General features: G+C 38.7%; 1 protein-coding gene across 3 annotated transcripts in view; it reads left to right on the forward strand.

Annotated features, from left to right (window-relative positions):
- tafa4b (TAFA chemokine like family member 4b) overlaps positions 1-13,015 on the forward strand; it is a 40,747-nt gene extending 27,732 nt beyond the window's left edge. For all 3 annotated transcript variants that reach the window (XM_088423620.1, XM_088423622.1, XM_088423621.1), the window contains 2 exons: positions 8,346-8,470; positions 12,772-13,015. In XM_088423620.1, the coding sequence (XP_088279746.1) occupies positions 8,346-8,470; positions 12,772-12,783 (137 nt within the window). In that variant the 3' untranslated portion in view covers positions 12,784-13,015. The remainder of the gene's footprint in view (positions 1-8,345; positions 8,471-12,771) is intronic.
- Positions 13,016-14,387: the final 1,372 nt, after the last annotated feature.

The raw sequence follows: 14,387 nt of genomic DNA on the forward strand, positions 1-14,387 counted from the left end.
CGTTGACAATAATAAATCCAGGCAAGCGTAGCAACAATGATTTGTTTTGTAATAGAAGCTCAGATAAATAAAGGGGTAATGTGAGATGTTTGCTGTAGTTTTACGAAAAAATACTAATGGATAGGAAGGACACGTCACTCTCAAAAATGCTATTAGGCAAGGATGGATGGATCATGACTCATTCAATCCCAAAGACATTTTTCCAGACATTCAATCCCACTTTTATTTATTTATTTATTTATTTATTTATTTATTTATTTATTCATTTATTCATTATCCCTTTTTAAATTTTTTGGCTAGAGGGTCTAAAAATGGCACCAAATGAATTAAGGAATTAATTCATTGAGGTAAAAACTAAACTAGGTATAAAGTAGGTATAAACTAAAGTATCTTATTTTCATCCCATTATTAACACAAAAAAAAAAAAAAAAAAAAAAATATATATATATATATATATATATATATATATATATATATATATATATATATATATATATATATATATATATATATCATAGACCCCCTGCAGCCAGGCCACGGACCACCGGGGGTCCGCCGAACCCACTTTGAGAACCACTGCTTTAAAGGCACACCCATACATTTGGTCTTTCATTTTGGGGAAAAAAGTGTGCCTTATATTTGGGGAATTACGGTCATCATTTCCTTAATTCCTCAAAAACAAAAACAAAAACAAAAAAAAAAACAACAAAAAAACATTAAAATACGTCTTTGGGATTGAATGAGTTAATGACTCCCTTGCAAACATCCGCACACAAATCAAGCGCGCGATCGATTGAAATCCAAGCTCTCAGTCTTGACTTGTACACGCAGTGCTCAGTGGCGCTCATGTGTGGCGTCGTGCTTGACCTGACGAGTTGGCCGCTCCAAAGCATCCAGCATCACGCACGGAGGGAGAGAGAGACAAATCTGACTGGGTTGCCAAGCCGATGCAGAGCGGCCCTGGTGTAAATGGACTTGCATTATTGATGCGGCCCAAAGAGGAGCAAATGGCAGCAGCTCCTATTACCGGCTGCGGCCTGGCCAGGCTCATTACTGCCAGCCCAACTTTTTTTTTTTTTTTTAAATGAACTCTCTTGTTTATTTTTGCTTGTGCAGTGTTCCCTCGCAACTTTACAGATCTGCTTTCCTCGCTGAAGATGGAGATATACAGGCAGGGGCTGGCTAATACGAGACTTTTTCAATTTTTTTATTTTGGCTGTTGAATTGTCAATGATGGCCAAATGAAGCTTCATGAAGCACTTGTGATATTTTTCAAGTCCTCTAGATGGCACTCTTGCTTCAAAGAGGCAGGGGAAATTTCACGTTTTCACTGCACAAGCATTTATCTCTAGACCAAGAGCACCATCTAGAAGACGAAAAAGATAGAACAAAGTGCTCCATGAAGCTTCATTTGGGCATCACTAATGTATAATCAAACAGCCGAAATAAACAACAGACAAAGTCTTGTATTTGCCAGCCCCTGCAAATGTACATCACCAAAGCCCACATTCAGCGAGCTTCAAACCGAGAGTACCATCTAGTGGAGTACAGAAAAATCACAAGTGCTTCATGAACCTTCATTTGAGCCGCATTAATCCAACAGCCAAAATAAACAATAGAAAGAGTCAGTCCTCGAGATGGTACCTTTGATTCAAAGAGGCAGAGAAAATGAAATACATTTTCACTGCACTAGCATTTATCTGTAGACCAAGAGCACCATCTAGAAGACTAAAAATATAACACGTGATTCAATCGTTTACATCAGAGGGTTCGACCTTTATATCAACACGGACCAGTCGATGCTAGAGATTTCTTTTGTGGACTGGGGGGGTGGGACCAGACACATGAGCGCTTGAATTTTATCGTAACACATCTTGGAATGAACTAAAATTAGATCAATTACTCAAAAATGCCTGAAGAGGGAGGCAAAACAACACAAACGCTTGCTAACTCTTTCAGGTCATGAGAAGTTCATCGCCAGTTAATCCACGGACCGGTTCAGGGCCGCTGACCTGTGGTAGGGGACCTCCGGTTTACATGACCACATATTGACGTTAATTTGGGATACTGCTTGCTTAATCGGCACCTAAAAACCCAAATATTGCCAATATTCCTGCTGTAAAAGAGTTGTTATCTGCATGTAAACACAGTCAATGTGACATTTTTGTGGGAGTAGTTTGAATGGATCAGATATTCATTCTAAGAGCAAACTCAAGGTCTTCTAACAAATCTGTCTGTGTTTACTCATTCATGTTGCTAATTGTTGCATTAAAATAGAAATAAATTAATAATGATACGATAAGTAATGATACGCTGAATGATGATGACCGTTGTTATTAACTTAAGTGGGTGTTCAAAACAGCTGTGTAAATTTTGCCAGCCTTTTACAAAAGACAGTCCTGAATGGAATCAAATTAAAAGGAATTATAATCTAATTATGTGTTATTATTCATACATAATGATGAGAAAAACGGCCAAAGGAAAGTATCATTCCGTCAATTGTCCACATTTCAATTCAGGGTTATATGGAGTTCAGTCAGTTCAGCCAATCGATATGGATCTTTGTGGAACTTAAAGCAAGGTACTGAGCGAACCTTATACCTCCACCAAGGCCAAACTGAGAAGTAGGAAGAAAGTAAAGGATGAAAAAAATAATAATGAAAAGCATTTATGTATACGGCGTTTGAACTTATATAAAATGTCCAACATTCAGTTTCCATTGTACAAGTGAGTGATTTAGCGGCATGCAAGTTTTCATAAAATTTTCAAAACGTTTTTTTTAAAAAAAATGTCACCAATTTTTAACACTTTTTAAGTTGTTTCAGTGATTTCATAAAGTTGTGTTCTAGTCCGGAGAAGACATTGAAATTTATTGTTGCGTCTGCTTGCTCTTGTTTACCAAAGTGTCTGATCTACTCTGGGTCATGTTTTGGTCACTTTTGCTGGAATTTTCTCCCGCGAGTACTTCCGTGGAGCTGTGTAATCTATTTCTAGTTGGTTTTTACTCCACCCTTGTGTATTCTTGGACCGCACAACTGCTTTTTTTTCTGTTACTAAATCATAATAAAAAGAACAGTAGACGCATCTCTAGGATCACAATGCGGTCGGGTTACGATGCATCAGGGTTTTATGTAGACCATACCTTTTGGCTGCTTAGCTTATGGATCGTACTGTGTGTGTGTGTTGCAAAAGTGCATCATATTTCTTTGAAATAGTAATGACCTTGTGGCAAAGGCTCAGGACTGATTTTTTCCATACAAAGCAATTACACTATGGACATGCATGCACACACACACGCCTGTGTTGGCTCACTGAGTTTTGTAAAATATTAATGGGCAAACACTCAAAAAAGGCAGCGCATGTCTCTTATGCCTTACACCAGGGGTGTTTCTTTCAAGTACCACATACCAAAGAATCATAGGATGCAAGGACCACTTTTTGGGGGGGTTGTGCCCGCATCAGCAAAAATGGATTAAAAAAAAAAACAAAAAAAAAAACATTTATCATGGATAAGCCGCACCGGACTACAAACCGCAGGTCATAAAATCACATATTTCTGCAAATCGTATTTCTGCATCATAGATGGAAGGTTTTTGTTTATTTTTTTAAGCTTTTGTTTTTAGTTGCCTACTTACAGCGACATCCTATCTACAACAGATTAAACACGCCTGCAGGTTTAGCACCAACATATTTATAGAGAATGGATGCTATGAATAGAAATGTTGATATTAGTTAAGTCTTAAATAAACCATTTGCATATATAGAAAAGATTTACAAATATATGAAATTAATTTATAAATAGCAGATATCACATTTTGTACATGCTGCGGGCCGCTTAAAAATGGACGGCGGGCTACAAATGGCCCCTGGGCCACAGGTTGAACACCATTACCTTACACAACTCTTTTCTGTTGCATTTCATTGAATTCATTTTTAAAATCTTTTTGTATTTCCCATCATTTGATAATTAGGGTCACGTGTCACTTTAGGTCCATTTAACTTGTAAATCAAATTAATCACATTTTATTACATTTTTCATGTCTTTGTTTAAAGTAAGAGCACACTGTCTGACCCAGAGTCATACACAGGTTCAGGAGATTAATTGCTTCCTTTTAATTATTTACCAAATTCATGAAATTAAAATAGATGTTTGAACATTTTTCCCTCCATATATGTGAAAATTCAGTAATCAGCGTACCATTATTTTGACGCTGATGGTTTGTAAAGAAATGTTTTTCTTGGCGGGCTTGGCCCGTGTTTTTGGTTGCACTCCTCATTTTGCCCACATGATGTCACAAACATTACAATCCAAATGTCAGCAAAAATGCTGCAAGAAATGAACTTTTGGGGAAATTCACAGGCGTTGCGCATATTTTACCAACAAACTAGATAAATGCAATTCCTGAAGAAATTGCGTGTGAAGGCGTAGCGCTGAATGTAGAGGCCTTGTATGAATTGGAATGAGATAGGCTGATGTGCAACGATGTGGAATGTTGGGAATGATTTTTAAGGCGAAATGACTGAGCTAAATGTGAATGTGAAAGCTTTAAATGTGAAATGTCAAATCTGCCACTGCAAGTGAATGCTTTTTTTGGGGGGGGGTGGACAAGGGAAAAATTTGGGAAAAATTTGGAAGTTGTGAATTATTGGAATGTTGGGAATGATCCCTATGGTGAAATAAATGCGCTGAATATTGTGAATGTGAAATGGGAAAGCTTTGAATTTGAATGATCAAATATCCAATTGTAAGTGAATGGCACTTTTTGGTGTGTGAAATGGAGAATTATGGGACAATAATAATACATATTTGGAATACCAAAAATGCAAGCACCCCTCACATACATTTTTGAACCATGTTGAAATTAGAATGGGCTGAATCGGATAAATTGGAATTGAGTTGAAACGCGTCAAAAAAGTGAGCGAAATAATAAAATAATGAAGTTTAGAAATGACACGTGAAGGCGTTAAAATAAGGAATCAGAGTGATTGACATGTTGGCATATATGGCTCCCTCCATAAAGCTTTTGGCAGCCTCATGGCCTAAAACATCTATCTACACGCCTTACAGACAGAAACTTGGAGATGTTTGAGGAGCCTCGGAGGAATAACGCTAGTCACACCCTTGAGCTGCCTCAACACCTGCACCTTCATCAAAGTGTGATTTGGCGGAGCGTATCCCGCACTCAAAGTTTTGAAGCCGCCTTCACAGCAAAAGTATTGGAGAAAGGTGATGAGATATCCCGATAAGGTGTCATAAAGGGATGAGCTTTTTTAATTGGCAAGGAATCAAGTGGTAGAAAAAGCTCTGTGATTCATGTCTATCTCCAAACAATAGTGTGTGATGCCGTGTTGTGTTTGAGAAAGTGCCATTTACCAGGCTCTGGAGTTAGTTGATCAAGTTTAAGCACAAAAAAATGCAAAGGAGCGATTATAAACGATACATCCATCTGTAGCACAAACAATGCCTTAGAATGGAAAACCAAAACTGTAAATCAATTCCTAGAAAATGTCTTTTTCACAATTAAATTGCTTTTTAATGCATGCCGATATTAGATGCTGACGGTGTGACAACCATGACCAAAATTATCATGGTAAAAAATTGAAATGAAAACTAAAGCTGCTTATAGGGATCTGCCATAAATTTTTGGACCATAAAGTGTAATGGATAATAAGACAATCAAAATGTCCATTTTTTGATACAGTGGACCCCCGGTTTACGACGTCCCTGCCTTACTTTTTTTTTCACCTTACGACGTGGACGTGAGGTTTTTTTTGTCCCCTCTTTATGACATTTTTTTCGCCTTACGACATAAAAAAAAAAAAAAAACAGAAAACTTCTCAAACATGGCGGTCCATGTGCTAATCCGTCACTACACGCGTCACTACAATGCTGATCTATTATTGGTGAGCGACACAACAAGATACTGGTCTGACGGTGAGTTACAAAAACGGCGACGAACAAAACCTCACTTTTCTTCAATGCTTAGTTCATGGTTTTTTCACGTCTCATCTTTATCGGCCAAGCCGGCATCCATCAGTTACGAATAGGAAGACATTTTGTCGGAATGTATACCAAACAGTCCGTCGGAACAAATACCAAAAGAGTAACGAGCACTGATGATTTTTGCGCAAATTGATGAATTTTATACGTCCGAAAATAGGCTATATTGTTTTAGTTATCCGCTGCAGTGTCTGAGGGAATCTTGCAGTTATTTTTTTTCTGCTAAGTAATATGCATATATAAAAACAGAGTTATATCAGCAGTTTTACTTAAAAAACTGCTGCCATTCGATGGTACAGTCAGTAATCAACTGACACCTCATTCTGCGCGTTCCCTGTTAATTCCCTGAGGTGAAGATTTCCGAATTAACTGCTCCCAGCTAGCGCGCTAATCTCTTTAAGATCGATCCGGTGAGGCCGGCGTCTGATCTAATCATGACATCACAGGTCGAGCTCTGAAGCGCGTTTGTTTTTGGACTCAACGGGCAGCTGCTGGCGCGTCGAGCTGGCCGCGCCCATTTACTCCGCGCCAGCATGGGATAAGTTGCAAGGAAGTAATAGCGCTCACAGACCATTAGCTCTAAATAACACTCAAAGCACCATCATCAGCGCCATAATGGAGACATTAACAAGCATTACACAGCCATTGGTTTTTAGAACCGTTAACTGCCACTGAGCTCATGCATCATAACAGTCCGTTCAGCATTACTCTTTGGTATAGCTGCCACTTTCTCTTAGGGACATGTAAACGGCACGCCGCTTTTGTTTGGATTTTGCTGTGTGCTTCACATAACGATTAGGCTGAATCTGCCTCTCTTTTTTCCAGACAGAAAAAAAATGAGCAGTGCGACTAACGGTTACGTCACCATCGTCAACTTTTTTCGTTGTGATAAAAAGCGGTACAGTACAATAAGATACAAAAAAGGTCAAGCTATTTGGCCTTTGAAGATGTTAGAAGACACACAGGAGAAGGAACGGGAAGTTGTTTAATGGATTTTAATGGCCAGAAAAATTTGGTATATTATCTTAGTTTCTGTCGCTGCTTTTTTTTTTTTTTTTGTTCTTACCTTTGTCTTGTCCTGCCGATGCTCCTCACCAAAGATGATTCGTAAACCAAATAGTTCATTTAAATAACTACAGAACAAATAACACATTTGTTCATTTAAATGACCATATTGCGCATATTGCATTCATTGAATGACATCTTTCTTCACTCGAGGCCATTAGCACGAAAAAGTAAACAAGAGGAAAATAAACTGGACTTGTACTCGGAGAAATACGGTAATAGTACATCAGCTTTTTCTAACTATATGGCACAGCAGAAATCCTTGAATTTTCTCAAAAATTGATGGCACACCTCATAATCACGTACGACATGCATTGATATCGACAGGGTAACGTTCCGGAGTTAGGTAAGATGATCAAGTAAGTGATCAAGTGAGATGATCAGCAAATCATCTCCGAAGACCTCCATTTAAAAAAAAAAACTGGATGGGTCCCCAAATGAGAATCCGTGTTTTAATTGCACTGTCAGGAGTCAGGAGTAGACTTTTAATCGCGTTTTTGTAAAATTCACCCAAAATTGAAGTAAAAAACGGGAGTCGACTTATAAGCGAGGTCAACTTGTACTCAAAGAAATCTTAGCTAAATTGTAATCTTAATAAGACTAAATTAAAAACTCGAAATTGAATAATGTTTCACTTATTTGGTGTACTGGGTTGTTTTCCTTAATGCTCCTGAAAACCCGTACGCCTTATTACACGGTGTGCCTTATAACAAGCGATGGTCAAATGAAGCTTCATAAAACATTTGATTTTTTTTTTTTTGACTCCTTTAGTCGGCACAATTGTTTTGAAGAGACAGTGGGAATTGAATACGTTTCCATTGCATTAGCATTTATCTTAAAACCAAGCGCACCCTCTAAAGCAGTTAAAAAAAAGCTTCATGAAGCTTCATTTCACCATCACTGGTGCACCTGATAAAAAAAAGTATGCCATACCACCCAGGGCGCCTGATTTGAACATTTCCCAAAATAGACTTTTTCACTGAGACTCTGCTTTCTAATTCAGTTATATTATAAAAATACAATAATAAGATTAAACCGGCCTCAACCTGACAAATGCCAAAGGCATAATACGCTCCAGCTTTTCATGATTGTGACCAACAAAATAAACAAAACAGATGATGAATAGATAAATGATAAACGTTGTTGTGTCGCTATTGTTGTAATATGTCAGCAAATCGGCCCAGATCTCACACCTTGTTATTACATTTCATATTTTATAATGCAGTCCATTCAATTACCCCCTCCCCCCTGCCCGTTTTTTCTCTGTCTGCTTTTTCAGCCTCCATCGTAGCCCAGAAATGGTGGTGCCAGATGCAGCCGTGCATGGATGGAGAAGAATGTAAGGTCTTACCTGACTTGACCGGCTGGTCCTGCAGCACTGGCAATAAGGTCAAAACCACAAAGGTGAGCGCGTGTTTGCATTTTGTGCACGCTTAACTCTTCTGCTACGTAACCACGGCTATTTCAACCCGGATCATTCTCCCCTTTTCTTGTGTTAAAAAAAAAAGATAAATTCCATACATTTTGTAGGCACAATTTAGACTATTTTTTTTATTGCCTACTTTATTATTTGCTCCATTATTATTTGCTCGGGGAAGTGAACAGAATAAGAATTTCATTGTATAGTGTTCCTGTGCATAAGACAATAAATTCTTGAATAACTTCAAAGTTCGAAAGGGCCGTCATGCGTGACATCACATGACCTCCGCATATCTTGCAAGTCTTTCAAATATCTTCAGCATATTTCATCAGACTTCAACTTCAACACTGAGCAGCTGAAAGGACCCAACTCTTCAATGGTGTCTCCAGTCTTTGGCTTAAAACAAGATGACACCATAGAAGGGTACCATTTGAACAATGTGATAGTGGCCAAATATCCCCTCCCCAAAAAAAAAAAAAAAAAAAAAAAAAAAAACTCTGCCACAAAGAAAACAGTACTAGGACGTAGAGTGTATTTTTGGGCAGGAAGCATCACGTCAGTGTTCTGTGATTGATCGTTTGTATTCATACTCTTTGATTGACTACCGCAATTCCCCAAATATACATAATGTGCGCATTGGTAGTTATGGCAATATAAACCCGAGCTGCGTCGCGAGGAAAAGGAAACAGGACTGCTTCGAGAGCGTTCACCGTTTATACTGGCGCTGCGTTTGAAAATCTGAAACACGCTTAATTAACCCGCAACAACTATATCATTTAGGGATTTGAACACAAGAAAATATGACGTGTTGGAAGATGAGACTTTTCCTGATTTACAATAGCTTTTACATTGTTGCCAAAGTATTGGTGCATCTTATATGTGGCAACATATCAAAATACCTGAATTTGGCCCCAAAGTTAAGGGTAGGTCCTATAAACAGGGTTACCCCAGGGAAAAGGCTCTGTTTTTGCCATTTGAAGTGTAATTGTAAAATAATAAGGATTGACACACATACAGTACATATACAGTATATATATTTTTTTATTTCAGGGACTTTGATGCATGTGGTTATTTTATTCAGCTTTAAACTTACCTGTATAAACACTGTAAAAAGGTCTTTCATTGTTTTTGAAAGTTGATTTTTATTTATTTATTTTTTTTTGTTAATGTTAAAAAAGATAGTTTTAGGTGTACTTATTCTCTTGTTAAAGGTAGAATCTTATTTGGTGCGGTGAGCAGAGATTTGTGAAAGGTTTTCTCTTTGCTGGAGGGAAGCTTTGCAAAATATGACTGAGAAGCACTGATTTAGAATAAATATCTACTTGTCAGACATGTAACCTTACCTTACCTGTAAATGTTCCTCCAAAAATATACTTCATAAATACTGTATATTACAGACAACCTTTCAGCTCGACGAACATTTGATGCATCTGAGATAGTCCTTGATCTTGAACTGAATTGATTGTTTTTCTTCTTCGAGTAATAGCTTGTCTGAATTCATGTCTGGTAAACAGCTAGCCTTGTAAAAGATGTATTACATATATATATACGTATATACAGTGTGTATATATATATATATATATATATATATATATATATATATATATATATATATATATATATATATATATATATATATATATATATATGTATAATTAATTGTATACTTGAAGAAATACTTTCGCACTACTTTTCCACACAAGCAGCATTTTGAGGGCGCGGGTTCCTTCTTGACGGTTTATATTAGGGGTACGGAACTCCGGTTCCTGGAGAGCCGTGTCCTGCCTGATTTTGATGTGTCTCACATTGAACACACCTGATTGAAATGATCAGGATCGTTACCAGGCTTCCACAGGGCTTCCCGATGAGCTAATTGTTTGAACCTGGTGTGAAAGGCAAGAGAGACATCAAAAATAGGTGGGATACGGCTCTCAAGGAACCGGAGTTCCCTACCCCTTGTTTATAAGCTGCCGACGTGTGGAAGTCAATTTGTGTCGGTGGCGTCTTAGGCGCGAGCGTGTCTTGCACGGCGGGGAAAGGGGCGCAGGTGCGCCTGATTTACACAGGTGCGAAGAGAAAGAGTTGCGAGAGAAAGCGCGGAGGTGCCGTAAGAGTAATTGCTCAAGAGATGTCATAACAGCACAACATCTGTCGCATTCATTAGAATGCATAATGAGTGCGGCCTTCCGCAGAGGTTTTACAATTAAGAGTCATAATTAAGTTGGTAAGTAGGATAGACGGAGGAGCGGCGGCACCGCTGGGCTCAGCCAGCCAGAAGGCAGAGGATTTAATGACCCCGGGCCTAACAACAACTCGGGGACCCATAGGACAATTATCCTGATCCTATTACCTCAACTCCACGTCTGTCTGTTTTGTCACTCCTTCTTTGAGGCTAACGTAGTCCTTCTCAGAGAAAGGTGAGAGGCGTAAAGAGAAACGGGCTTTGATTTTGCGCCGTGTAGTGTAATTGCACATCTCCGCCACCGGGTGGTGCTCATTGTCAAAGAGTTGCCCTCAGCAAGTAAAGAAGTAAGTAAGTCGCTGGCCAAACATAATAACAGGGTAGCAAAGTTTATCCTCAAAATTCAAATTGATTTCAAAAGCTTCTTAGGGAACATCTTCCCAATACTTTCTTTTGTCCTCGCCACTCTGCTTCCGCCGCGGTCATTACTGGCAAGTGAGCTTCACTCGGAGAATGCTCCGCTATCCTCAATGGTCAACACCTTGAACGTGACCGGCCAGGTAATCTGTCGGTCAACTCACGGGCACTCCTACTAGACACGTGATTGGCACCCGACCCGCCATCGGCCTATGAGGACAAGTGTTGTAATCCACACCTGCCCTCAACGGTCGATCGCGCGTCTTGAAAGAATGCCTTAAAGGAGTTTGTGATAAATGTTTCCAGTTTGAATAAAGATCGCAATTTTTTAAATTCCAGGCACTTTGCTGCACTTTATTTTTTTTTTCAGATTCAGAATAAGCTGTAATATATGTAAACTCCTGTAAAACATAAACATTTGCCCAAAGTTGATTGATTTTTTTTTTCCTTAATGTTGAGAAGATGGAATTTTCGGTATCCTTACGCAATTTTCATAGTTAACGATCTCATTTATAGTCTCTGCAGCGAGTGGGAGGGGTGCGAAATGTTTTCTCTTTTCTCAGGGGGGCTTTGTAAAAAATAATTTGAGAAGCACTGCGTTAACCAATCAGCCGAGAGGGGAAGAGCGTTTAAAGGGCGGACATCCGCTCGCATTTGCAAGGTGATTTGTGATCGGTCCACTGTTACTTGTGAGACTCTGAGGCAGATGTCACTGACGATCGTTGCAATGAGACATCGACTCCATGGCAACCGTTCGCGGGGCACCGCTCTCGCGCTCGCCGCCTCTCGTTATTGTCCAGCGTTTCTCCTTCCGCTCGTGACCTCCCTTCACAACCTCAACATAGCATTCGCCATGACTATCAATTTCTGTCCAGATCTTTTCACTCCCACACAGCGTTGGTGTGTTGGAGAAAGATGTATGGAATGTGTCTCAACACGCCGATACTGGAAGCCTCTTTCTTTTAATGAGGATGTGCTGTGAGACGGCACATCTCTGCTTACCTGCGTTTCGCACATTTTCAGCACAACTACAAATCGTGAATTTAGTACAGCCCTTAAAAATGTGTTAGGACTTTGGTATTGATGGTCTAAACACACACACACACACACATATATATATATATATATATATATATATATATATATATATATATATATATATATATATATATATATATATATATATATATATATATATATATATATATATTTAGGATCCGGCCACTGTTACTTGTGACAAACACACTTTTCTGGAGTACTTTACCTTAAGTATTCCTCCTGCATTTAGCCTTATTATGTTTGCAGTTTTGCTAAAACATACTGTAGGTTTTGGACTATAAACCGCACTACACAATATAAGCCAAAGCAGCAAAAATTGAAAAAAAAAACCCGAAACATTTTTGTCATGGCTAAAACACCGTGAACAGATACTCTTTTGCCGAAGTTTACGGTAATCGTTTGTTGACATGTAAAGTACTGTATTTTTTACGGGGAAAGTAAATAGGTAGGAATTTGGGTTCAAGATAACTGAAAGCCGACATCAATTTATTTATTCATTTTTTTTAATACACCTTATCATCAGAAAAATACAGTAATTGTATTGCTGTTATTGTTTTGATTTTTGTATGCTGGTGTGGCACTGATATTTTATTGCTGATCGTGTTTTTTCTATGTCTTTTTTTTTAGGTCACACGATAACAAGAGAACCAGTGGAGCACGAGGAAAATGTTCAGTTCTCCATGTGGAAAGAGTGGATGACTCATAAGAATTTACTAAAACAATTGGTAAAATATGATGTCAACATATCCGTTACGAAACAAGACAGTAAACGTAACCAATATTACGCCGCACCTGTGGCCATGAGGCGACGACACCTATGGTTACCCGGGGGGCACGAGGACATCCAGTGACTCTCATTTTCAACCAGCAACGTGCGGACGACGGAAATCAATCGTGAACACTGAGCGAGCATTTCAAAAGTGTTGTCTTTCCAACAAAGCATTTGCGGGGACGCGAGCGCGGCAAGTTGCTGGCCTTTTTGTCAACATGTAGAGCTCATATAGCGGAGCAAGGTGGTAGCGGCTTATAACTAGCAAATTAAACTCAAATTGCTCTTGTGGGTTAAGTCACCACCACAAAGACTGTTTTGTGCGAGCCAATTTGCAGTTCTAATTAGGAATTGCAGTGTAGGAACATAACAACATATTAATAATTCATGTATGATATTTGCACTAGTGGAAAGCTCTGGGTAATGTTTGGTTATTCCCAGTTTCGCCCGTATCACTCCGTGGAGGTCATGCAGAAATTTAAAAATCTCGTCAAACGTTTGACGTTGGCAAATCCGTCCAGCCTCATTCCATGCCAGTGTTTGAAATTGAAAATGGCTTTAGTGCAGTATAAATAATAGGAACTAGGAAATTGGCATCACCCCGTATTTTTGGTAGTTATAAGTATTTGTTCTGTGACATCTCTACTGTCATCTTTTCAAACGAAATCCATAAAAGGCTTCGAGCATTAGCTTGTGTCCTCTTTATTATGAATGCTTGCGGGTTTATCCAGGCAAGACCCTCTACACGCAAAGCCCGCGTCGGCTTGGTGCGGCGAAACACCGTCCGGACGTCTGCGTTCGTCCCGGGCTTTTGGGGTGTTGAAACGGATTGAGGCTATAGGAAAAATCTTCACTCTGTTTTTATTTTTTGCGTCTTTCTTCGTGTGTGCATCTTTCTCCTTGTTTGCGTCTTTTTTTCTTTGCTTCTTTTTTCATATATGTGTGCCTTTTTTGTTTTCCTCGTTTACTTTTTTCTCATTTGCTTTTTCTTGTTTGCTTCTCTTTTCTTGTTTTTGTCTTTTTTCTTGTTTGCTTATTTGCTTCTTTTTTCATGTGTGTCCTTTTTCTTGTTTTCGTCTTTTTTTGTTCGCGTCTTTTTCTTGTTAGCGTCTTCTTTTCTTGTTTGCTTCTTTCTTCATGTGTGTCTTTTTCCTTTGCTTCCTGTTTCTTCTTAGCGTCTTTTTCCGTGTGTGACTTTTTTCTTGTTTTCGTCTTTTTTCTTATTTGTGTCTTTTTCTTGTTTGCATCTTTTTACTTGTTTTCTTTTTGCTTGTTTGCTTTTTTCTTGTTTTTCTTTTTTCTTGTTTGCGTCCTTTTTCTTGTTTACATCATTTTTCTTGTTCTCTATCTTGTAAGATGTTTTTGCTTCATCCTTACAATTACATTTTTTGTTTGCTTGTTTTTTGTTTGTGTGGCTCGCAATTCAGGGCCACTGCAGATTTTTCTGAGCCGACCCGCCTAAGTAACAGGCCGA

This window comes from Hippichthys cyanospilos, chromosome 9 (genome assembly GCF_059441005.1).
Source record: "Hippichthys cyanospilos isolate Australia breed blue-spotted pipefish chromosome 9, RoL_Hcya_1.0, whole genome shotgun sequence".
Lineage (NCBI taxonomy): Eukaryota > Metazoa > Chordata > Actinopteri > Syngnathiformes > Syngnathidae > Hippichthys > Hippichthys cyanospilos.